Source organism: Triturus cristatus, chromosome 2_2, assembly GCF_964204655.1.
Source record: "Triturus cristatus chromosome 2_2, aTriCri1.1, whole genome shotgun sequence".
Classification (NCBI taxonomy): domain Eukaryota; kingdom Metazoa; phylum Chordata; class Amphibia; order Caudata; family Salamandridae; genus Triturus; species Triturus cristatus.
The window spans coordinates 818,783,577-818,807,215 of NC_140582.1; the positions used below are offsets into that span (position 1 = coordinate 818,783,577).

The 23,639-nt window shown below is 47.3% G+C and overlaps 1 protein-coding gene across 1 annotated transcript in view; it reads left to right on the forward strand.

The window, feature by feature from the left end:
* The window catches only part of CORIN (corin, serine peptidase), a 1,570,916-nt gene that overhangs the window by 1,395,775 nt on the left and 151,502 nt on the right, over positions 1–23,639 (forward strand). Inside the window, exon 16 of the mRNA XM_085642146.1 lies at positions 18,871–19,000. Coding sequence (XP_085498272.1) covers positions 18,871–19,000 — 130 coding nt within the window. The remainder of the gene's footprint in view (positions 1–18,870; positions 19,001–23,639) is intronic.

Sequence of the window (23,639 nt, forward strand, 5' to 3'; positions counted from 1 at the left end):
GGGCTGTCAAGTTTTTGGATCCGGTAGCCGTCCGGTAGGGCCACCACAATGGCCGGCTTGGAAGTGGGTTTAATCCAAGTTTCAGTAAGAAACCCGATATGGGGATCGTTTTCTGTCAGGAGATCCCATATGTTTACAGCGTGTTTGGGAAGGGATATCACATTAGCCAGAAAACAGTTTCAGCCAATGTTTGGGAGCTGGGACTGTGGACACCACTTTGTGGATTACTCCGATAGGATCCCACTCCCTTTATCTGATTGGGGAGCGTACAGTGAGAGGGAGTGTGTTGGGGAGCTAAGCTCTGAAATTTACAGAATCTGCAAGAGAAAGGCCCTTCGAGGAAAGTAAGTGAGTGTGCTGAGGGTTCGCAGGGGTTAAACTTGATCTGTAGAAGTGCATCCCGTGTGTAGGAGCAACAATGGCTTATGGAGTTGACAGTATCTGTGGAGAAACTAGCAGGAGTCCTGGCTCCCGGCGACGGCCAGCTGCGGACGGGCGCAGACGGGCTTGCCTTAGGCGCGCCTTCGGCAAGCCACTGGCGTGCCCGATGTGCGTCTGTTTATGTAGGGGGTATGCAGCTAGACCGCGAACCTCCCATCACGTCTCGGGCAGAAGTGGTCTTGCCTCCCTTCCGTTATGTGGCGCCTCCCTGCAGACAATTGGAACAATCCTGCTGGACCGGGGAGGAACGCCGTGTCAGAGAGCTAAATATGCATTGTCATTATTAAAACAAATAAAATGCAGGAATTTAAAACGTGCAAGCGATGAACTTGTAACTTGAGAGCCCTTTCCCAGGCGCTCTGTAACTGTCTAGATATAGCGTGCTAAGTTTGCAGGTAAAAACAATCAAACAAAGAAAGGTAGGAGCCCTTTGCCAGGCGATCCACGAGTGCTGGTCACCTTAAAGACTCTAAACGGCTCTAAATGGGTTTGGGTTGGTTGGGGTTTGTTGCAATGGTTGAAAAGGTTGCATATAATCAGCTATGTTCATGCTTACAGATGCTTTTCTGCCTTTAACAGTTGTCTAATGCGTCTTCTAATTGTGCACCAATAAAAACAAGTTTGAACCATAAAAGCCACTTATCATTAGTTTAAAGAGCTATCGGGTGGCTTACATGGTACCGTATCTTTCAAACACTTTCTACTACGTTCACGTTATACAAACACCACACTTATAAATATGTCCTATATAATAAATGGTAAACAAGACACTTCATTATTCATGTATTTTAAAGATATATTTTATCAGAGTTTTGCGAAAATCAAATTATACTGCATAACTCAACTACATTTAAAGCTATGAGCTAAAAGTCGTAAATAAAGGGAACACCCCCAATGAAGCAACATTTGCTTAAAGAAATTAAGTGTCAATGTCCATATTGAGTTAAAATCACTTATAAGTAAACCTTCAACAGAACTCCCTGGTCCACACTGAGACTTCCTCTCGGCCTGAAAAAGTCCCAAATAAATAAGCAGGAACCTTCAAGATACAAGTACAAACAGTCCATTCAAGAAGCTAATGCTAAACAGAATATGATGAGGCTAGTGGTTACAAATGAACACTATCACACAAAAACTCACAGGCAGCACCCACTTCCTTTTTCCTAACACACAAACAAAGAAGGGAAGCAAAGGAGAAGAATTAGTGTGAGCAGGGGAAGGTAAAGGCCAGGAAGGTGACAATAAGGGAACGAATGAGACGTAATAAGAGGGGGCAGGGGCAAAAATTATGAGAGTTGGTTAGTTGGATACAGAGGGTTCGGAACACAGAGTTAAGTGGAGAGTGAGGGCGGAAACCATGACGGGGGGATATGGGGAGAGGGAAGGAGCAGGGGGCATATGAAGGGAGAGGAGGGTGAGTGGAAATGACTTTTCTGGGAACTCCGATCAAAAGTGTGAAGGTTAAGAAGATAAGAGATGTGTCCATCTCACAGAGCAACATCAAAGGATTGGAAGACGTGAGGCGGCAGGGTAGGGGAGAAGGTACAACCCACTGGAAGTGCATAATCCAGAATTACCACATCTATTTTCAATCTATGATGTCTATGCAAGGGCAGCAGATGATCGACCACTGTAATGTGCAACTTCCCAGAAATCACCAAGGTTAGTTTTGAATATTTATATGATTTAAGTGCACGATGACTGTGATGAAGCCTACTGGCATGGGGGGTAGCAAACCTCAAAAAGAGAGGCACTCCACCCGGTTTATCCCTGGTAGAAACACAGCAGTAAATAGAAGAAAGATGATAGAAGTGCTCCACTCATCCACTTTTTCATGCCCCAAGCAAGCAATTTTTCCATCAATATTGAAAATCTTTGGTAAGCTAAGGTGGACATATTTATCCGCAATATAGGCAAGATGGGCTTGGGCGATTGATTTGGGATATGGATGAGACTCCCTTACACTGCCCCTAGTGCAAGAGTTTGGCATGGTTTGTTGTGTCATAAGCCTGTGAAATGTGAAGGGGGACAAGATTGGGCCACCCGCTGTCAGCACCCTCCTCTTCGTTATTGTCATTGAAACATTTGCTTGTACAATAAGGTAGGGAAACATATTCAAGGCCCTTTCAACACCTACAACCCCACATTATATCTCATTATCTGCAGACAACATGTTTGTTATATTTGCTTGGTGCATAGTCGGATGCTATGAGGGCACTAGAGCTTTTTGCAAACATATCTAGATTGAGGGTAAACTTCAACAAATCAAGGCCCTATCCAGTGAGTCAGCCAGTTGAAGATATGGAGGCACCACCGTATTTGGATTGATGCAGCTAATAGCTAGTAGCCCCAACATTTGCTTCTTCCCATCATGTTTTTGGTTTTGGCTGCACCATGCCTCTACAGACTGCATGAGCAGTTGTTGACCAGAGGAAGTGGAACTTCCACAACCAACCCATGGGCAAGTGACTTTATCATTGAAATTGCTCCTCCCTATCCTCTAACCCCTGCCTGTCTCCCTCTCGTACAGCCCCTCTTTTGACTGGTTCATATCTGTCACCAGCTGTACTTAACCTTTGCTCCATCACCACCCAGTTAGAGTGTCCTGATAAAAGGTGACAGAGTTATGGCTTAATTCCTGTGGTGACTTTGATGTTTGGGCCTGATGATGCTTGGTAGGGACTAAGGCCTGACCCCCTGCCCCTTTTTCTCCTTCTACCCAACTTTATGTTCCTCCCTCCCTCCCCATTCCTCTTCTCATTATTGATATTCTCCATCTTGGGGTGCCTTTAGGATAGTGAGTTAGTGGGCAGTAAGTATGCTAGTCTTCCATTGACCTGCACAAAGACATCATAGAGTTGCACCTATATAGACTGATAATGAACTGTTGGGAATATGGGTCTTCCAGGGGGTTCCACCTTCACCACTCCTGGATGGCCTAAGCAGACTCATATAACTTGGTGGTTTTAGAATGGAGTCTTTCAGTGGGTTGCACCTGTAGAGCTCCTTAACTCATATTAAGCTTTGTGATTTTGGAGAAGCTGTCTCTTCCAATGATATGCACTACTGCTTCTATTGTGTGCACCCTATAGACTCTTATATACCTGGAGGTCTGGGAAGATGCACCTTACAGACGGTTGCATCTCTGCAACCCAAGAGTGGACTCCACAGGCTCTCAATAAACTTGGTTGTACTGGGACGTTGCGTCTTCCTGTGTAGGTTGCATCTCTGCCACAGCAGGATGGACCCAATTGATGTATAATGATCTTGGTGATTTTTGGGAGATGCATCTCCCAGTACAGAGGCACCTCTACAGCTTAAGGCTCAGCCCCTTAAACATAAAAAACAAGCAACGACTAGTCCAAACTTGGCTCAACAACATGAGCCTAGAGAGATTTAAACCCCCAACTTCCACCCAGTGCCAGGTAACTCTGATTCACTGTGTACACCAACCTCAGGCTCAAAGAAAACATCACCAAGGAAACCAAGTTGGCCTGATACCAGCTGCTCTCTCTTCTAAAGAAAGTGAAACTGGTTCACCCAGAAAGAGATTTCAGAACTTCAGGTCAAGCCTGCGTACTCTTGCTTCTGGATAGTGGCAATGCCCTGCTCCAAGGCATCCCTGATTTAGTACTGAACCCCCTTAAGGGCATCCTACTTGCTGCAACACAAATCTTCAAGTCCCCTGAAGAAATGTGATTGCATCACCCTCACACTTATGGAAATCCACTAGGTGCCCTTACCGGCCTGCATCATCTACAAAGTCATCACATTTTGATTACAAGCCTCTATGGCTGCTGGCTGGCCACCTTTGATGGCTCTCAGCACACACCACAGCTAAGACTGTGTCAGACTGGAGATGAATAAATGCATAAAATGCAACAGTGCTTCTCCAGTCTTGCGCCCGGAATCAGGATAATATCCCTGTTCCCATCAGGACTGCCATAACCTTTCTCAAATTCAGTAAAGAACTGAAGACACGCCTCTTTAAACAACACTACAGAACAATGAAGTTACTCTCCACTTCCATTTGCAGAACTCGGCTACCCCCCTAATCACTTGTTGACTAATCTTTTGCCTTTGACCCTGTATGGTGCTCCTCTGCCTTTTAGCTACATACACAAAATAAAAATACCAGATACATCCATGCATGTACACACAATAAACCTGCCAGTTTTGGGGAACAGTTTCTGCTGGGAGGCTGCCTTGCACCATTGTAGGTAAACGCCATACAATCAAAATAATCTTTTTTTAAAACATACGTTGTACTGTTTTTCCTCTACAAACTAGATACATACATTGTGTGGAGAATTTTTCACAGTATAGCCTTATAATGCCTATATACAATATATCCCTTCACCCCTTAATCAGCTGGGTTTTCAGCATTAGCATTGGTCTCTTCAGCAAGTATACATCACTCTTGATGTTTTCCCATTATGTTATTGCTCAGTACACAAATCCGGTGAGATTAACCCATTCTACATAAAACTCAGGGCCATATTTATCAAAATGTCACCCAACTCAGCACTCCGCCATGCTGCGCTGCACTGCGTGAAAGGTAAAGGGCAGGAATTCATCAAATGTAACATAATACAGCGCAGTTCTGCTCTCCGCTTAAGCAGGCGCACAAACTGCTGCTTAGCACCAATGCAGGCACCCTTGCACTATAGTGCATGGGTGTCTGCATTACAGGCAGGATTGGTTTTGGGCACAAAAACGATCTTCAGAGGTACTTTCCTCTTTCTAAGTGTGTTGCAGAATGCAGCACTTGTAAAAAGAGATATTTCTCCTTGTTACGCCGCTCCTGGGGAAGGGAGAGGGTAGTGAGCACATGCACCCGCCCTTGGCTGTGCAGTAACGATTAGTGTTGAAGCCGTACGTCACATACCTGGAGGCAGGCAGGTGGCAACACACCTCTCAGCGGCTGGACTCCATGCAACGCAGAGTCGGAGGCACGTGCTCCACACAGTGAGGGAAGTCGCGGAGCCTGAATCCAGCCAGTGCTTCATAGCCGGGGTGCTGTCGCCTTGAACACCGAAGTAAGGGGGAAGGATAAAAGTCAAAAAAGCGGTGAAAATAATACCCATAGGACACTAAGATCGCTCGTGCAAACATATGAACGCTGCAGACACAGTAAAGTCATAAAGTTATAAGAGAGATAGCGATCAGGGGACATCGAAGCAGGAAGGACAGACAGAACCTAAAAAAAAGGGAACAGGAAAAGAGAGGAACAGAAACAACAGGCACCAAACACAGAGAAGCACATAAAAGAAAGGGCACAGCGGACACCCAGAAGGTGCACCAGATAGGTGGAGCCGGACCATTAGGCAACAGCTGTGCCGTCCCACTCCACCATTGGCGCTTGTGCACCATTCAGTGAGTTACCAGACCCGGCCACCGCCATCCCACGGTGGAAAGTCTCGGTAGGGAGACTAGAAAATTACTTCAGGGCCATGCGAGAAAAGGACGATGAGGTCAAGCGGTCCCTACTGCTACACCCGGGGGTGACGAAGTCTACAAACTATTCCAGCACCTCCCAAACACAGGGAGTGTTAATGTCTATGATGCTACAATACGAACCTTGAATGCACACTTTGACCCCCAACTCAACACCGATTTCAAATGTTTCAAACTGCTAGGCAAAGCAAAGGGAAGGGGAGTCCATAGACACTTTTTTTGCATGCCTATGTGCTCTCGCCAGCACCTGCACTGCAGATGACCAGCAAACAGAGGTCCAAGCCCAATTAATACAGGTGTGTAAATCAGAAAACTTGAGGAGACTTATCCTGCCGCAACCCAGGATAACAATGCAAGAGAATGATAATTGCCCGCACCTGCGACCTCTCCAGGGCCACTGCAGATGAAATGGAAATGGCGCTTCACAGCGGGTCAGGAGGTGGTAGCACATAAAGATTGCCAATTATCAAGATGGAAATAGTGGACGCAGTCCGCAGTGGTCCCCCACCCCAAAGGAGCAGAATGAGCCCGAACGCAGGAGCAGCCTGCGGGAACTGTGGCATGGAGTGCTTCCCTCTGGAGAAATGCCTGACTATGGGCTGCACGTGGCAAGCAGAACCACTTTGCGAGGGGCTTCAGAGTCAGGGACCGAGAGTGCTATGGCAGAATCCACCAATCAGAACAGTCTGGAACCTATCGATCAGTGAGCAAACCCCAACAGTTTGTAACACTGGAGACTGGTGGCCAGAGGATGAGGCCAAACCAGATGATCCAGGGAAGGTAAACGTCTTCTTCATTTGGTATACGGCACCACATGAGAGAGACCACAGGCCACAGCCCCGCTTCAAGGTACTCATCACTGGCACGACCATGCCCGCACTTATTGATACAGGGGCATCAGTTAAAGTAATAACACATAGATAGTATTTACCACTACAACCACACCCAACCCTCACCCCCTCACGCACAAGAATCTACGCATATGGTGGCAAGAGCCACTGGCCCTGGTAGGCACCCTAGAAGCTGTGGTTTAGCATGAAGACAAAAAGTTCACGTGACAGAGGAAGGGTAAGGAACCCTGCTCAGATACCACATGTCAGAAGACCTGGGCCTTGTCTTTTTCGCTAAGGAGATCAACGCCCTTCAGGTGGATAATGTTTTGTAACAATTCCTGGAGCTGTTCAGGGGGCTTGGTTGCAGGACAGGCCCAGTGAAGCTGCACATGGACAAAACTATACAACCCACCGCCCTGAGAAACTATCAGGTACCGTTTAATCTATGCCAACAGATTGATGCAGAACTCTAAAACATGGATCTAATCTAAATGGTGTTAGGGCCACCCCGTGCGTGTCCCCGATGGTGATCAATGAAAAACCCAAACAGCCTGGAGCCGCTAGGATCTGCTTCAACATGAGGCTACCAAACTGTACAATCAGGAGGCAATGTCACATCACGCCAACAATGGAAGATATTATCGCCGACCTCAATGGGGCAAAATGTTTTTCTAATTTAGATCTTAATGCTGGCTATCACCAGCTTATACTCCATCTGGACAGCCAGTAGATCACCACATTTTCAACGCACTTGGGGTTGTGCCACTACAACGGCTGAACTTCAGAATATCTTTGGCAGAAGAAGTCTTCCAGAATGCTATTAGAGAAACTCTGTCAGGGCTTGAGGGAGTACGAAATATCAGCAATGATATTTTGATATTTTCATCCACATTGGTGAATCACCACAAGCGCCTTAAGTCCACCCTTCAGAGACTGTGGCTTAACACTACACAAGAACAAATGTTCCATTTTTGATCCCAAGGTGGAGTTCTTTGGGTTTGTGTTCTCCCAAGAAGGCCAACAAGTCAGGGCCAATTAAAGAGGCCCCAGCACAAGGGACGCAATGGACATCTGCGGTTTCCTAGGGATGGTGACGTACTGCGGCAGGTTCCTCCCTATACTTGCCTGCCTCTCTGAACTACTCAGAAAGCTCACAAAGATGGTAGTCTGATGGGAGTGGAGCCCAGTTGAGTAAGATGCACTTGACAAAATAAAGAGTGCGCTCCTAGCAGATGCCACAATGGCATAATTCGACCGTGACAAAGAGACTGAGCTATTGGTGGACGCGAGCCCCATCCGGTAGAAGCCATCCTCACAAAGGAGCACGAGTCAGAAGTTTGGGCCCCACTGGCATTTGCAAGTTGTACCTTGACAGCCACAGATGTGCACTATGTGCAAATCGAGCAGGTGGCCTTAACCAAAAAAGTTGGTGTGTCACCATTTTCATCTCTACATCTATGGACGTGAGTTTAAGGCAGAGGTCTTCAAACTTTTTTACTCTGAGCCCCCCCTAAGCAAAATGTTTTGAGGTCGGGCCCCCCTCCAAAACTATATGACAAGGATTGAGGGAGCGGGAGGGACATGGCTGCGTACAAGGAGCAGGGCCTATGAGATGATTTCAGGAATAGTTTTTCTATAGCTTATGAATTGCACCAAATATGAGACTTATAAAACAGCAAAAGCATCAAACAAAAACTGATATCCCAAACAAACTGCTCCACATAATTGGGGTGTTATGAGCCCCTCACACTCTTTGACTCCAATGCAACTATACCTGCTGCACTAATGATAACTGCAGTCTTGAGTATCAGGCTATCTCCTTTGCCTTTTTTACCTCTTCCCCTCCAGGATGGATCATCACCTCTGTCCTAATGCTTGAGGGGGCAATAAGCTCTGATGCCCCTTTTTTTTTAAAAGGTAGACATAACTGTGATGCAGTGGGCACCCCCAAATCCCTGGGCCCTAGTCCTGCTGCATCTGCTCCTTTATGGTAACCAGCAGTCGCCACTTACACACTTGGCAGCAGTACCAGCTTCACTAATGAATGTCCTTTTTAAAAAAACAAAAACACTTATATTGTCCCCTTCTTTGGGGTATCTCTCTGAAGAAGGGGTCTCTGGCCATTTGTAAACATAAAAATGAGTCCGCATACAGTGCTCCCTATTCTGGGCCTTCTCTTTGACAATATCTATGAATCGCACTCCTTTCCTCTGTCTTCTAGATCATTACTGTGAGGCCCCAGGGATCGAGAAGATTAGGGCTATGCATCTGAATGCAACCCTGCTGGCCTTCTACCTGCCACCCCATGGACCCAGCTTTCTCTAAAAAACTGCCACTGAATGGTTAATACTGACTTTGAGATGCCTCTGCCTGAAATCGAAGTGTGGGTGGTAATGCAGAAAGTTAAAAAATAAACCATGGAATTATGAGTTTCTACAGCAGCAGCAGCGTTTTCCACATAATTATCAGTGTACTGCATTTGCTACATAATCTGCAGATTTAAAAAAAAAAAATCTTGATTCTAGCTCAAACGGAACAAAAGTTACTTAAAGCGTGACAAAGTGTTCCGGAGCAGTGGAAGGCCCTTTGCAAAGATTGACTGGTAATCTTGTAGTTGCTTACTGTATTTGGGTGCTACACTGGTGCTAATGAGGTGAAATATTCCTCCTGACAGCGTTACCATGAGTGAAAATGACAAAATGATGAAGTAATGCTAACCACAAAATGTGGCGCATTGTGCTGCATAATTTGCCTTTTTTACTGCATAATTTAGTCAAACCTGCCACATAATGTTGTCCTCTTCTGCTGAATAATTCCAGTGGATCTGCTTAAAGCTTTATGGTGGCAAAGATCTATTCTTTTTAAGATGTAATGTAGTAAAGGAGTTATCAGCTGGGATCTGGAACAGTGGAGACACTTACAAAAATGTCTGCATTAGATACAGTTTGATTACTTATTACTAAAAAGTATGTTTTGTAAGAACTTGTTTTATCTCAATCACTGCATCCTTTTGCAGCGGCCTAGCTTAGAGTATGTAAATACTGTTTTAAAATAATGACATATTCACAGTGCTTTCTGCCACAGGCTGGGACCTCATAGCACTAGAAACAGGGCCACTGGAATCATGCGGCAGGAGAAGGCCAAATTATGCAGCATGGATGGCTAAATTCTGCAGCAAGCAAAGGCGAATTATGCTGCATATTTTGTGATAGCATTACTGCACTATTTTGCTATTTTTACATTTGTTAACATTGTCCTGGCCTTTATTGCCCCTCATAAGTACCACATTAACACCCAATATATAGCAATAAGCAACAGAAAGGTGACCAGTCAACCTTTAGAAAGGGCCTTCCACTGTGAGGTAACATGTGTTGCTGCATTTTTTAATCTGCAAATCATGCAGCAGACGATAGATTATGTGGCAAATGCGGGAAAACCATAACTATGCGCTGTGAGTGCAGGGTGAGCGTGAAAGTGAAGGGTGAGAATGAGGATTGAGTTGTCTGAATGCAGGGTGAATTCCCAGACACTTCAAGTTAATCAGCATGTTATTGACGGGGCGTAAGGTTTCAGATATAAGTTAATCTATTGCTATTATGGAATTAATCAGGGAAATCGAGGGTGAAGGAAATAAATAATGTGCTGATCCTGCAGCAAACTTCCAGTCTTATGATTAGTGTTGCCAGCTCATTATTTTGATGTTGCAGATGGTACAAAAATAAACAGTCACCTAAAGCCCTATTTTCAGCTCTTATCTGTGCGTACTTCGAAAAGCAAATATAAAGCACTTTCAAATGTGTTCTAGGGCTGCCTGAATGTTTCATGACTGAAAATAAAAGGAACAGACAGAAAGTCAAATTACAAATGAGTACATACGTTTTTATTTAAGACCCTATTTAGTGTCAAAGCAAGGTCTTTGTAGGCTCTTTAAACATACATGGCTGGCATTTTTTCTATTGGCAACCCTTTTTTATATTCCTTTTTATAAATGCATTTTCACACTACAGCAGTAAATTTACAATACAAATGTAAGGAAGAGGCAGAGTCAGGGCCCAGGGGGTACTGGAAAAAGAATAAAACTAAGCCTCCGTAACCAGTTTCCAACGGTATGCAAATGGTCTTTAAAGACCTGTGAAAAACTCTGGCGTGCTGGAGTCTTAATAAGACTCCAGACACTGCCCAGCCGAGCCCCCAGCAGGACACCCACTGACCTCTGGCCCCACGGCACTCTGAGGGCTTCAGAGTAAATGAAGACAGCCTGGAAATGCAGCAAATAAACATCGCTGCACTTCCAGGCGTCTTCATTTACATGTCCTTGCAGAGGCCTTTGCGCCCCCCTGGGAACCTATCCACGCCCCCCCAGGGGGCGCGCCCCACAGTTTGAAGACCTGTGGTTTAAGGTAATCACAAATCATGAGTAGTTTGTGAGCCTCTTCACAGGAACGGCACCTCACCCACCCTCTTGAAATGAACGCTGGGTGGTGCAACTGCTGAGATATCGATTCAGCATGACATACCAGCCAGGGGCAGGCAACCCAGTTGACTTCCTCTCCTGACATCCACCGACACCGAGGGGTGCATCAAGTGCCGACTGTGAAGTGGAGGAGTTCACCCGCATAGTAACAACTGACACATATTCAAAGGCAATGATGCTCGAAGATATCAGGCAAGCGACTGCGGCAGACGATGGGCTCCAGTGGGCCAGGCCTCCTGAGGGAATACCTGGAGGCTATTCTTGAGAGACGTGAGCCAATGGCACCGCGAGGAGGAGTCAAGACTATCTCAACTATGGAACGTGAGGGATAAACTGAGCTCTTTGGCAGAGGGCATCAATATGAGAGGCCACCGAATTGAGATTCCCAAGACGCTGGAAGACCAGTCTGTTGCCTTTGCCCATGAAGGACATCGAGGGGTGGAGAAAACGAAAGCCAGGTGAGAGGCAAAGTATGGTTCCCAGCCATGGACGGAAAGCTAGAAGAAACAGTGCGGCTCTGTCAAACATGTCAGACCATGGGGAACCCAGCGGTGCCTTCCCCAGTAGCCTCTGAAGATGGTCTGACAACCACCTGAGAGAGAGTGAGTTTGAATTTCGGAAGCTTCACAGGCAGGAGGCTAATGATGGTTCTTGTTGATGAGCGGTTCAAGTATCATGAGGTGGAACTGGTCAGCACCACGGTGTACAACCACATACAGCACCTGCTTAAAAAACGTTTGCAACCTACAGCCTACCTGAGACCATCAAGGCTGACAATGGGCAGACTCCTTAGCATATAGAAACACACCCCAAAGCATGACGAAGTGTGCACCAATGCATCCCATGTTCCAAAGCCCCATCAAAGTCCTCATCCCCACCAGTCTAGGGTGGCAGCCTGAATCTCTCCGAGAGGGGGAGGTCCAACAGAGAAGGCAAAAGAAGAAAGAAAGAGCCAGTCGAGATTGACATGCCGTGGAGAGAGGCTTGGAAGTGGGTGACCATATTCTGATAGGGGTTGTCACCCTGGGTGGAAGTTCCACTCCCCGTTCGAAAGAGGGGCATGAACAGTGATAGTAGTGAATGGAAGCATGATCACAGCCCAAGAAACTACGATGAGGAACATCTTGTGGTTCCGGAACACTCAGTCGCCTGACAGGAGAGGAGCCGAAGATACAGAGCTAGACTACCAGGTCCCATTGACACTAGCTGGTACTAGCCGAGCAGTCGCAATGGAAGGACGCAAAGAACCATCCTCGCAGAGTCCAAAACAAACCCCTGAAAACACTCGTGAGACAAAGTCTGGCACAGCAATGTACTCCCAGCAGGGACAGTGTCAGCGATATGAACTGAGTCCGAACCTGGTGCCTAGCCAACAGCTCCATGACTTTGTGTATTTCCAGGTGAAAGGGGTGCCAGGGATCTAAGGTTGGAAGGGATGTAGTGAGCCACTTAGGTTTCCTTGTCAGCGGTCAAAGGCTGTACCTGTGTTCCTATGAGCCACAAGCTAGTTACAACCTGTGATGGGAAAATCCAAGGTAATTATAGAGGGTTCTGTGGCTTTCAAACCTATGGCAAATGTGGGTGACCTAGATTACAGGCGCTTTGCTAGTGAGTGTGGCAAGATGACCACAGTCAGGAAACAGTAAGACATATTTTCCTCACCACTGAAAGGTGAGCTAGGGAAGGAAGGTATGGAACTGCAAGTATTAAGCTTGGGGCATGAGCCCAACTGCAGAAGTAGATAGGTAGCGCTCTCAGGCCAACAACTACACGGAAATCTGTAGGAGGGAAAAGGGATACAAATAAACATAATATTGGTAGCTGCCTAATGCAGTTATGCTGGCTCCGTCCGCCTTCTAGCCTGTCTCTTGTATGGATGGCTCAGAGGGTGGCAGCACTGGCATTGAGTGCAGTGCTGGCCACAACACGGCACATAAGAGTAGAGTAAGTGGGAGGAGGCTGGCAAGGACAAGCTGCTAGCTGTGATCATGTGGGCAGTAGTCAGAGGACGAACTTTCACTTACTTGAGCCAACAACTACAAGCATATAAAACATATTTTGGAAAGATGCAGATAAAAGGCAAAATTCTGGCAAAAATCCAATGAGCTATTCAGGATCCTGCAGCCTTATAGTATGTGGTAATTGTGGGTGTGTCGGAAGATGAGAGTGCTGCCTATGAGTGCAGCTAGATGAGCAGGTCTGGGATAAACTGCATCTTTCCCCTTGCTACCCTCATAGCATGCATCTTATACTGCTGTGCAATCCAAGCAGCCCTTTAGCAGGTTCTCCATCACACCAAGCAAACTAAGCCTCCAATACTTAGCTCTGAGCCTGGCCTTAGTCTTGGTGATTCTGATGGACTAGACCCACTAGCCTCTCTGACTCATCTAGGGGGAATCAAAAACTATCCATTACTAAAAAATATTCCTTCAAAGCTCATTCACTCACCATTCAGTTTAGGACTTATCTCACTTAGTTCCGAACCTTACGAACTTAGCATCTCCACCAGTACCTCATTCCACTCCTCCTGATATAGCTAACAACTGCTCTGATTACAGTTCTACTCCTGCTTTTTAGCCTACTTCTCGGATTGTAAGTACAATTAACAATCCACTGCAGCATTGTCAACCTTTGGGACATACTCAACCTCAAAGATCAGCTCCTAAAGTTTCACTCATCTGCTAATAAGTTAATTCCATCTAAAATTGGCTGAAAATTGGTCGCATACAAAACATTAAGGGGTATATTCACAAGAACGTGTGATAACTACCGCAAGAGTAGCGTAACGCAACTTCCAATATCGCAGCCCATCGCGGGAAAATAACCCTGTGTCAAAGTGGAATTCACAACAAGGCGGTACCATGCGATAGTCCGCTGACAATGTCCGCGATACAACCACCACGTTGGAGATAAAACCACAACACCAGAAAACTTGCGATGGGCCATAGCGCGATGAGGAAATCAGCGATAAGCAGAGCTAGGCCTGCAACACACACCTGGCAGGCCGAAAAAATCACCATAAAAGTTGAAAAAACACCCACACCCAAACTGACCTACACCCAAGCACCATGGAGGCAGCCTGAGCAGGCGCAGAGGACAAGCGCAACCCCACAAGCACCCTGGACGACCAGCCCAGGACATCGGGGACAGGGAAGGGCAAGGACAAGAGGACGAGGAAGACGAAGTTCAGTCCGCAGGCGAACAGGATCATAGTCACGGAGGTGATGGAACACCATCAACAACTCTTCGTCACCTCCAACGTGTCATTGGGCACCAAAACTGGAATATGGCGGGACATCGTCGACAAGGTGAATGCCATCAGAGAGCACAAGCGCACAATGGACGAGGTCAAGAGGCGAAGGAATTACATCAAGCGGAAGACCAAGAAGAAACTCTCCGCCAACCAGAAGGCAGCAATGCAAACTGGAGGTGGGGGCCCAGCGCCACAGCTCGAGCTGGATGACATGGAGGAGTTGGTGTCGACAGTCATCAGTGTGGATACAGTGGCCGGAGTCGGGGGACCGGACACTGCTCAACACAACACAACCGCTACAGGGTGAGTGACCCCCAGATACTGTGGAGACGGGTGGAGATGGCCACGATGGCACACATGCACAATCAAGCAGGGCACAGTACACACCCACAATGACCCTGGCTCCTCGAACAGACCCACAGACTGTCACAATGTACAATGCCATGCTGTCGGAATGTCAACCTGTACCATGCGGCTACATACATGTGGACACATTGTAATACACCATCTCCCCTTCACATCGCAGGGGCATCATCAACACCTCCTGCAGAGCAGCCCCAGCCACTCTTGACTGATGACGAGGAGGACAACACCAGCATCGACGCACAAGCCCTCCTAGACATCATTCACCTCATCTGCGACTCACCTCTAGGATCAGGGTAGCCCAGCTGCATCGAGGAGACCCCACCCACCACCCAAACCACCCAGCAGGAGGCACCCACAGCCCCGGCACCCTCCAATGTCCCCCATGAACAACAAATGGCCTTCCAACGCCGTGTGCCAGAGGGAGACGGCTGAGCAGGTGCGGGTGGGGTTCGAACTCATGGCTGCCAAACTGGACACCATCCTTGGGTGTCTATGTCCACCCCATGGTCTCCAACGAGACCTGACTGACATCGCTGGAGTCATGACGCGGAGAGTAGAACAGCTGTCCGCTCAGAGTGGCTCCAGCGATACCAGTCGTGAGCTGGCACACATGCGGAGGCTCATGGAGGACATGGTGCGTATGGAGGCGGAAAGGATGGCAGCCACTGATGCACATCATCGAAATGTAGCTGGGATCTATCATGCCCTGCAGACCTCTATCATGGCATTGCTGCCACAAGGCGTGGCGCTGATGAATGCTGCTGCCCCCACACCATCCACATCCCCGCACCGTGGTGTGTCAGTGCCTCACTGTGCGGCAGACGTATCCACTCAGGCCCCTGGTGTGTCAGTGGCACACAGTGCCGCAGCCACTATTGCAACACCCACAGGGGGGGCAGGGCACACATCCGGGGATGAGGACATGGATGGGTTTGTGATCAGGATGCACTAGCATTCATTTCCACCACCTGGCCTGTTTCTGCTTGGTGCCGCACATGGCCTCATGACCTTCCACTGACCCCTTGGACAGCGACATGGACTGCCACATCCTGTTCGACGACCAATGACACGGCGGACAGACTGCGGACTGTACCCTTCCTCTTCCGCAGTATATATCATCCCCAGATGGACTCTGGCTGGCCCTCCACGGGCCCATATTGTGTAGTGTGCTCGGCATTGCCCTGTACCGCTCCAGTAATTTCCCTGCGTCAATGATGCTCATCCTGTGGGATGCCAGTCAGAGGTTGCCACATTGCATATTGTGCACCGGGTCCCGTGAACACTACAACAGGGACACACGCATCAGTCACTTCCTTGTCCGGACATGGACTGGCCAACGCCCCAAGCCCACGAGTCATTGTGGCAAGCCCTGCACTGGTCCGGCGTACGGCAGGCCAGACCACTCCGATGGAGCACCGAGGGGGGCCATCATTGCTACCCATTACAGGCGTACGCACTGGTGGTGTGCAGGTCACTGGTCTAGTCGTCAGCATGTTGCAGCCACTCCCTGAGGGCAGGTTTGCACAACACACACCACACCCATCCGGCACAGGCGTCACTGGCCATGTGACTCCGCCAACATAAGGGGCCGACGACGTCACATTCCCCTCTTCCGGTGGTGACTGGATGATAGCCGCTCCACGCTTCTCATTCATAAAGGGCCCATGAGTTGTTGCGCACAGGGTTGGTGGCATCCGAGGCCTGGTGCATGACACAGGCCTACCGCCACGTGGCACTGACTGGGGTTGCGCAGGGTTAGTGGCACTCGGAGCATTGCGGCCGGCACAGGCACCCCGCCACGGGATGGTGACTTTGGGTGCACTGAGTCAGTGGCACCTTAAGCTGTGCAGCCTGCGATGATGCCCCGTCCCGGCAGTCCGGACAGCTCAGGTTTAGTGTGCCCTGCTGGACCACAGTGTAGGCCAGAGCCAGCGGGCAGCGCGGGCCTACCGCCACGTGGCGTCGCTTCCAGGATCCCAGAGTTAGTGGCGCCCATTGGGCTGAGCAGGTGTGCAGCCTGCGATGGTGCACTGGTATGTTATCTACCATGGAGTAATCAAGACCCAGCATCAAACGTGGGACCTGTTGGCCTGCGGAGCATGGCTGCATGGTGTTGAGGGTGCCATGTCCGCGGGCCCCGGGCTTGTGGCTTGCAGCCGCACATGGTGGGACCTCCCGTCTACGCGCTAGTGGCGGAAGGTGAGCAGTGAGGCCTGGATGTGCATGGGCGGGCATGCTCTGATGGGGGCGGGAGGGGTTGGGGTGCCTCTGCCTGGGTGTACATGGGCGGGAAGGCAATGTTGTCTTGTGCAGGTGTGTGTACTGTGCCAGTCATGTATCTGGACTCTGTTTCAGCTGACAGCTCTGACTCAGATGTGTGAGCTGGTGAACTGCGATACACACCGGCTAGTGGTTGGAGACACACCGGTGGAAGCAGGTGAGCAGTGTGGCCTGGGTGCGCAGGGGCGGCACTCTCTCTCTCTCTCCCTCTCTTCTTCTTCTCTCTCTCTCACTCTCCCCCTCGCTTCTTCTCCCTCTCCCTCTCCCTCTTTCTTCTCTCTCTCTCTCTCTCCCCTCTCTCTCTCTCTCTCTCTCCCCTCTCTTCTTCTCTCTCTCCCCCTCTTCTCTCTCTCCCTCTCCCTCTCACCCTCTCTTCTTATATCTCTCTCCCCCCTCTCTTCTTCTCTCTCTCCCCCTCTCTTCCTCTCTCTCCCCTTCGTTCTCTCTCTGTCCTTTGATGTGCGCAGGACACACCTTCTCATCATGTTTTTTGTCTTGCGGGCTGGGACCTACGGATTGTCCCGAGGGGAGCAGCCATGTGTCTTCATTTCATTTCAGTGTTCATTTTAATAAAGTTTCATTTGTTGCTTCGAAAGTGAATGTGTGCTGCTCATTTCTGTGTCGACACATGCATGTCACCAATTGTGATTGTGCGACATCAGGCGGATTAGTTGTGCCTGTTTAGGTGTAGCTGATGTAGCATGTCTTTGGTCGGCGGTGCCAGGGAGGGGTGGTCCCGGGGTGGTATCGGTGGGTGTTGTGGCCCTCTTGGGTGTCCGGGCCACATGATGGATGGCTCCATGGCCTCTGTTGCCCTTCTGATGTGGCCCTGTGCTCCCTTTTGTTGTGCAGGCTGCCGTCCGACTGTACACCAGGTCAGAGCAGGTGTAGATTTCCTGGTGCTAACGCGCCTTATCGCCTGTTTTGTGTTTTTACCGCAGTTCTGTCTGGTCGTTGTGAATGTTGAGGTGTGATGTTGTCACGGCTTTTGGCACGGGAACGCCCACTCTGCATCTCATTTGCGATAGTTGCGGGGGGCCTCCGTGGCGATGTTTTTTGCGGCTGCTATCGCGGGTAAACTGGTGCTGTGGGCTGTTAACACCAGCTTGTGAATGGGGCGATAGATTTATCGCAACTTTGGCTGCGATAAAGTGCAGTTGACTCGGCGATAGTTTCTTGTGAATATGCCCCTAAAACTCCAGAAATCGCCTACGACATTCACACTTTCATGAAGAAATCTTGTGGGAAAGGAAATAGTAACTTTTGTAATACATCTGTTTGTGTGCTTATTGAATCAATGCCAAATGATGTTGTGCCTGTACAAATTGCAGTGATTTTCACGTGCTTGCACCCTTACTTGCCATCCCAGTCTCACCGCACCTTCTGTTCCGGGAAAAGCCTCCTTTGTACAAACACTCTGTTCTCAATTGCAGAATAGCTGGTCCGTAGACGAGAGTGGAACGATTAATCAGAAACATGCAGTAGTTTAGGTCTGCGATTACTAAATCAGATATCAAAAGAGGCCAAAGCACACTCCCAGTGAGCGAGATGGCAATTATATTTAAACTCTTTGAGCAGTCAGTTCAAAGCTGTGCACCATATAAATAAATGTAGCTGTCTTGGGAATGACTGCATCGACGATGGAGGCGGAGAAACACATGCATGCAATTGAACCAGAACTATATATTTATAGCTTATTTACAGATTAATGGTATCTTTAACACTGTTGTATAGTAAATATGCATGTGTCTGTTTTTTCTTGACAGTGACCCTGTCTACAAGCACAAGCTCCACGGCCCTCCTAACTATTGACAGGTCAGCTGCTGACCACTATGTGTGCGCGGATGACTGGCAGGAGGAATTGACTCAACGGGCCTGCGCACAGCTGGGTTTAGGGTAAGGTCAGTAGTTTGTAGTACTGATGACGTGTGCTGATGTCTTTGACCAAGTTCTTGAATATGGTTTGCCCTGTAATATGTTCTCTGATAGATTTTGAAGTAACCCATTTTCACATTCACACAGTTACAGCACAGGGGAAAATGCATGCTGGCCAGCTACAATAGTAAAACACTTTTTCTAAGAAATCACTGCCAGGTCTGAGATTCCAATCAATGCAACGAGCAGAGAAGAGATTACCTGCATTTCAAACTCCTACCTTATCAGGAGAAAGTTTAAATAGGGTTTGTGACAACTCAGTTGTCGCTCATTTTGTTCCTTTCTCTTCCTAGGAGAGAGGCAGGCTAGTTAGGAAAATTTAGCAGTGGACGCCAGAGGCAGATGAGACAACTGTATCCTAGCTCTGAATCACATGAGACCAGTTCTGAAAAACATGGTAACAGTAGCTGCTTCCCTTGTCTCCTGAATTATGAGTCAAGACTTAGTTACAAATATAAATAAGAAGTTGCAAGGATTGTAAGTAATCCTAGGTGAAGTGGGGGCGTGGCTGGCATCTCATGGAGAAATACCGTCTTCGGAGCTCCTTACAAGCTGCCTAAATCAGTTGGCATTTCGAGCCTAAAATGACAAAATACAGGACGACCTGCTGTAATTCACGTGGTGGAGAGCAGAGTCGAGATCCACCACCTGTGGAACAGATCAACTCCAAAGAGCATGGAAGGGAACGTGTAGCATTTCCAATCAGATGATTGGAGGACTTGCCCCTCTTCTGCTGGCACATCCCAGCAAGGAAGTGAGACGCCCTGTGCTCACAAATCAACAAACTTGACTACAGAAATAAACCCAAACCTGACTATCTGTGGGCAGACAAGGTGTTGATGACAATGACCAGTTTCAACGCGAACAGTGCTGTATATATGGTTGCTAACAGATTGGCATGCCTGCTTCTGAACCAAACAGCTGAAGTTTGAATCCTCCACCATCTTAGATCTGAAACACTGATAAGGGCCAACCCCCAGATGCAGGCAAAGTATGGTCCCCCTTGTTGGAAAGAAATGCGCAAACCAAAATGCGTGAAGGGACAAGGACAAACCCAGACCAACACATGGATCGCAGCAATGGTCACCAAGAAGCACCTACCATTATGGTTAAACATGACAGCTACAGCACCCCAGGAGATAAACTGGACAAGATACTGGAAGCTATTGCAGTCTGATTCACTCGATTGTTGTGTTCTTTATGAGCGAATATCAGAAGACGTTTGAAGACAGAATCATGGAGAACTAAACATTGCTGTGTGAACTAACTGGGTCCTAATACTTAGCAACTTTATCGGCAGGTGCATGATCTCATGAAATAAGTACAATTTCTCAAACATAGAGCGAAAACTGCTCTAAAGGGAATAACATTTGAGTGGTCAACCTACCCAAGAAAATAGAAGAAGCTGATATGGTCGTCTTCCAGGAGCAATGGCTTGTCCAAACTGTAATGCCTCTCCAAATTCAAAGGAAAGGGTGCACAGTGTCCCAACCCAATCACCACCAACGCAGTCACTCCCATCTAGTTTTGGGCAGGATTTTAAACTATAGAGGCAGACATGCAACACTGCACAGTGCTAGGATAGCTAGGTACTTGGTAGTCAACGAAGGAAAGTTGTGATCTTTCCGTGCTGCACAGTGGCAATACAGCAACAGCTTATGACCCTAAGGAAGCCTAAGGTACCCTCATCTATGTGGATCTGCTTCAAAAATAGGTTTATTAATCGTCTGCTGAATAATAACAGTGTGTTAAGCAAGCTAACTAGCAGAAGTGAAGACTGTATCTCAACAGCAATATGTTTGTAAGTACTTTATAGAAAGAGTCTGCTTAATAAGTTTACCTATGTGGTTGAAATGTAGCTTACAGATATCTTAAATCTTCGAATCACAATGGTAATCTGTCAAGAGGACAATGCCCTAATGGCTCACAGTTCACGCATGTGTTCACTACAGTTTGTTTGCATGTCTTAAGCACCATTTATAATCGACAAAGCATTAACGAACTTGCTTTCGATGCAGGTATGCATCCATCTAACCAGTTGCCCATTGCAGTTACTTGGAACAACCTTTCCAGAGAGCATCATAAACAATTCAACCAGTAATTCTTCAAGAAACATCTCAGCATTCACCTCTTGCCCTATAACCCTAATATCTAAACGAATTCCAGAAACTTGTACCCAGAATTTGCTTGGTTACCACAGTGTGGTATCAATGTGCTGATTACCTGTGATTACTGATATTCCGCTGTTTTTTTTGGGAGGTTGGCTTTAGTAATGGTCCAGGCCCAAGAGGCATGAGGACCTAACATCCTGCCCCTTGACCTTGACATTAGACCAGGCAGGAGACTAAGCCCTGCTCTCAGCACGCTGAAGAACTATCAGAGAGAAGGAACAGAAGTACATCTGCGGTGCTACATGGAGGGAGCCAGCATTGGCTTTATCTCAAAAGACCCCTTTGCTTTCTTTCGTTCTTCCCTTCTTTTCTTTCAGCTTCCTGTTATTCATGTTTGATTTTGTAATAAACTCTTTACCAACCAGGGAATGCACTCTTCCAGCTGGCAGCGTTTCCTCCTCTAAGTAACTGCTTATAATGTCACCTTGTTAAACTCTTTCCTGGGGAAAGCAGGAGTCTAGACAGAGGCTCCAATCTCATCTAATTCCCCGCCACACGTGGGAGCTGATGCCACTGGGGATATCTTTCTGGCTCGTATTTCACTCCTTGATAATTTTTGACCCATTATAAAAGGATGTTTTCATAGCAAGTTCATGCTGATCAGAAAGCAGAACCTCTCTGTCACACCTGTCAGTGACACCATATGGAAATATTCTTAGCTTAATGGCAGAACTACCTCCTTCCCAAGGTCATGTCCTCGGACTTTCTGTGTGGTAAAGCCGGTGTATCACATATCCTCTGGCTTATTAAACAATTATGGCTGCATAATCTACTAGCCAGACGGTATTTGGTAGCTACTAATAAGCTCTCCGCAAAAAAGTTGTCATCCCATCAAAGTACGGCCAGTCTTGCAGGAAACAGCTTCTCGACGGCTTCCTACGCCCGCGTCTGGTGAGCGCGCACAGCTGTGCTTCCAGCCCTCCTTCCAAGTCCGCACCCACCCTCTCGGCCCTTGTGCTTTCAATCCCATCTGCCTATGGAGGATGAGCGTATCAAGATGGCGCTCGCCCAGCTCCACAAACCCACAGAGAGTGCGCACTAGCACCAGATCGGCGTCTGCATCTTAGAAACAAGCTGGGATGTCTGGAACATCAATATTCGATGCCGCATTTAAAACCGAGCAGATCCGTTGACAAAAGGAGGTGCGAAACAATTTAGTTTTTCAAATGTACGTTTTCAAGAGCCATTTTATAACTCGAGTTTATTTTTATTTCTATCGGGTTCAATGATGTACCCATTGTGAAAGCCATTGTTAAACTGAAATCCATATGCACAAAAGTCCCACCCTAACCTGAGATTATACTTTTAATAATGTAACATAAAAGACATGCTAGCAGTTGTTAAGGGAGAAGAGTGTGTTTTGGTTCAGCATTAAACAATGCGTCCAAATTAACATTAAGTCAATAGAATAACTTTGATGGCATTTATATATGATTGACCGTAGTGATGGAGAGGGAAATAAAACGTGATCTCAATGTACCAAACTTCTAATGACGTTTAATGCACTTTAGCCATCCAAAAGAGCGTGTCCACAGACATGTATGCCCAGTGCCAAAAACATACACCAGAAACTCAGGCCATATTTATAATTTTTCACGTAATATAGCAAGCCACGTTGCTGCGCTGCGAGAAAGGGCAGGAATGTGCCGTACTTAACATTATACAGTGCATTTCTGTCTTTTCCTGGTGCTGGTGCACATTTGGTTGCCTAGCTTCAAGCACAGGCATCCGTGCACTTTTGGCTGCCTAGCGTCTCAGGCAGGATTTGTGCAGGAAGGAAAGCCTTCCTGGTCAAAAACAATCCTGAGAGGCACATTGCTGCCAAGGTTTCAGATTGCTTAAGTGTGACATTTTCATATTTCAGTGTAATTATGAGTGACATTTCGATGACTATGAGTGACACTTTCGCGCAACCAAAATCAAGCAATGAAGACGAGGGAAACATATATAAATATCAGAAGTTACACACATTTGAGCAACGAGAAACTCTAAGAAGATCTTAAAACTGCTGCAATTGACCTATGGCTTTGCTGTTACTCAATATTTGTGACTGCTGTCATTTCTACTCAGTACTGTAATGCTCTTTGTGTATCATATATGGCCCAACACCATCGTGAAATATCAATCATTTACATGCCTTATATCATCTATTTAATTCCTAAAGCACTCTAAACATCTTTCGGTCCCTCTCTCACAAACAGTTAATTTGCTTTATAGTTCTGCTCATACCAATGTAGGGTGTCAGGGCACTTCACATCAGACACACATTATACCAACACAATGACTCTTTCGTGGGTAGTCCAGTCTAGCAAATGTTATTCATAGCACATCTCCCCTAACAACACCTGAAGTGTTTAATAGGTAGTTAATCCATCAAGCAAGCAAAAGTGTGGGGTGAAACTAAAGCTCTTTGCAGTGTTCACAGGCAT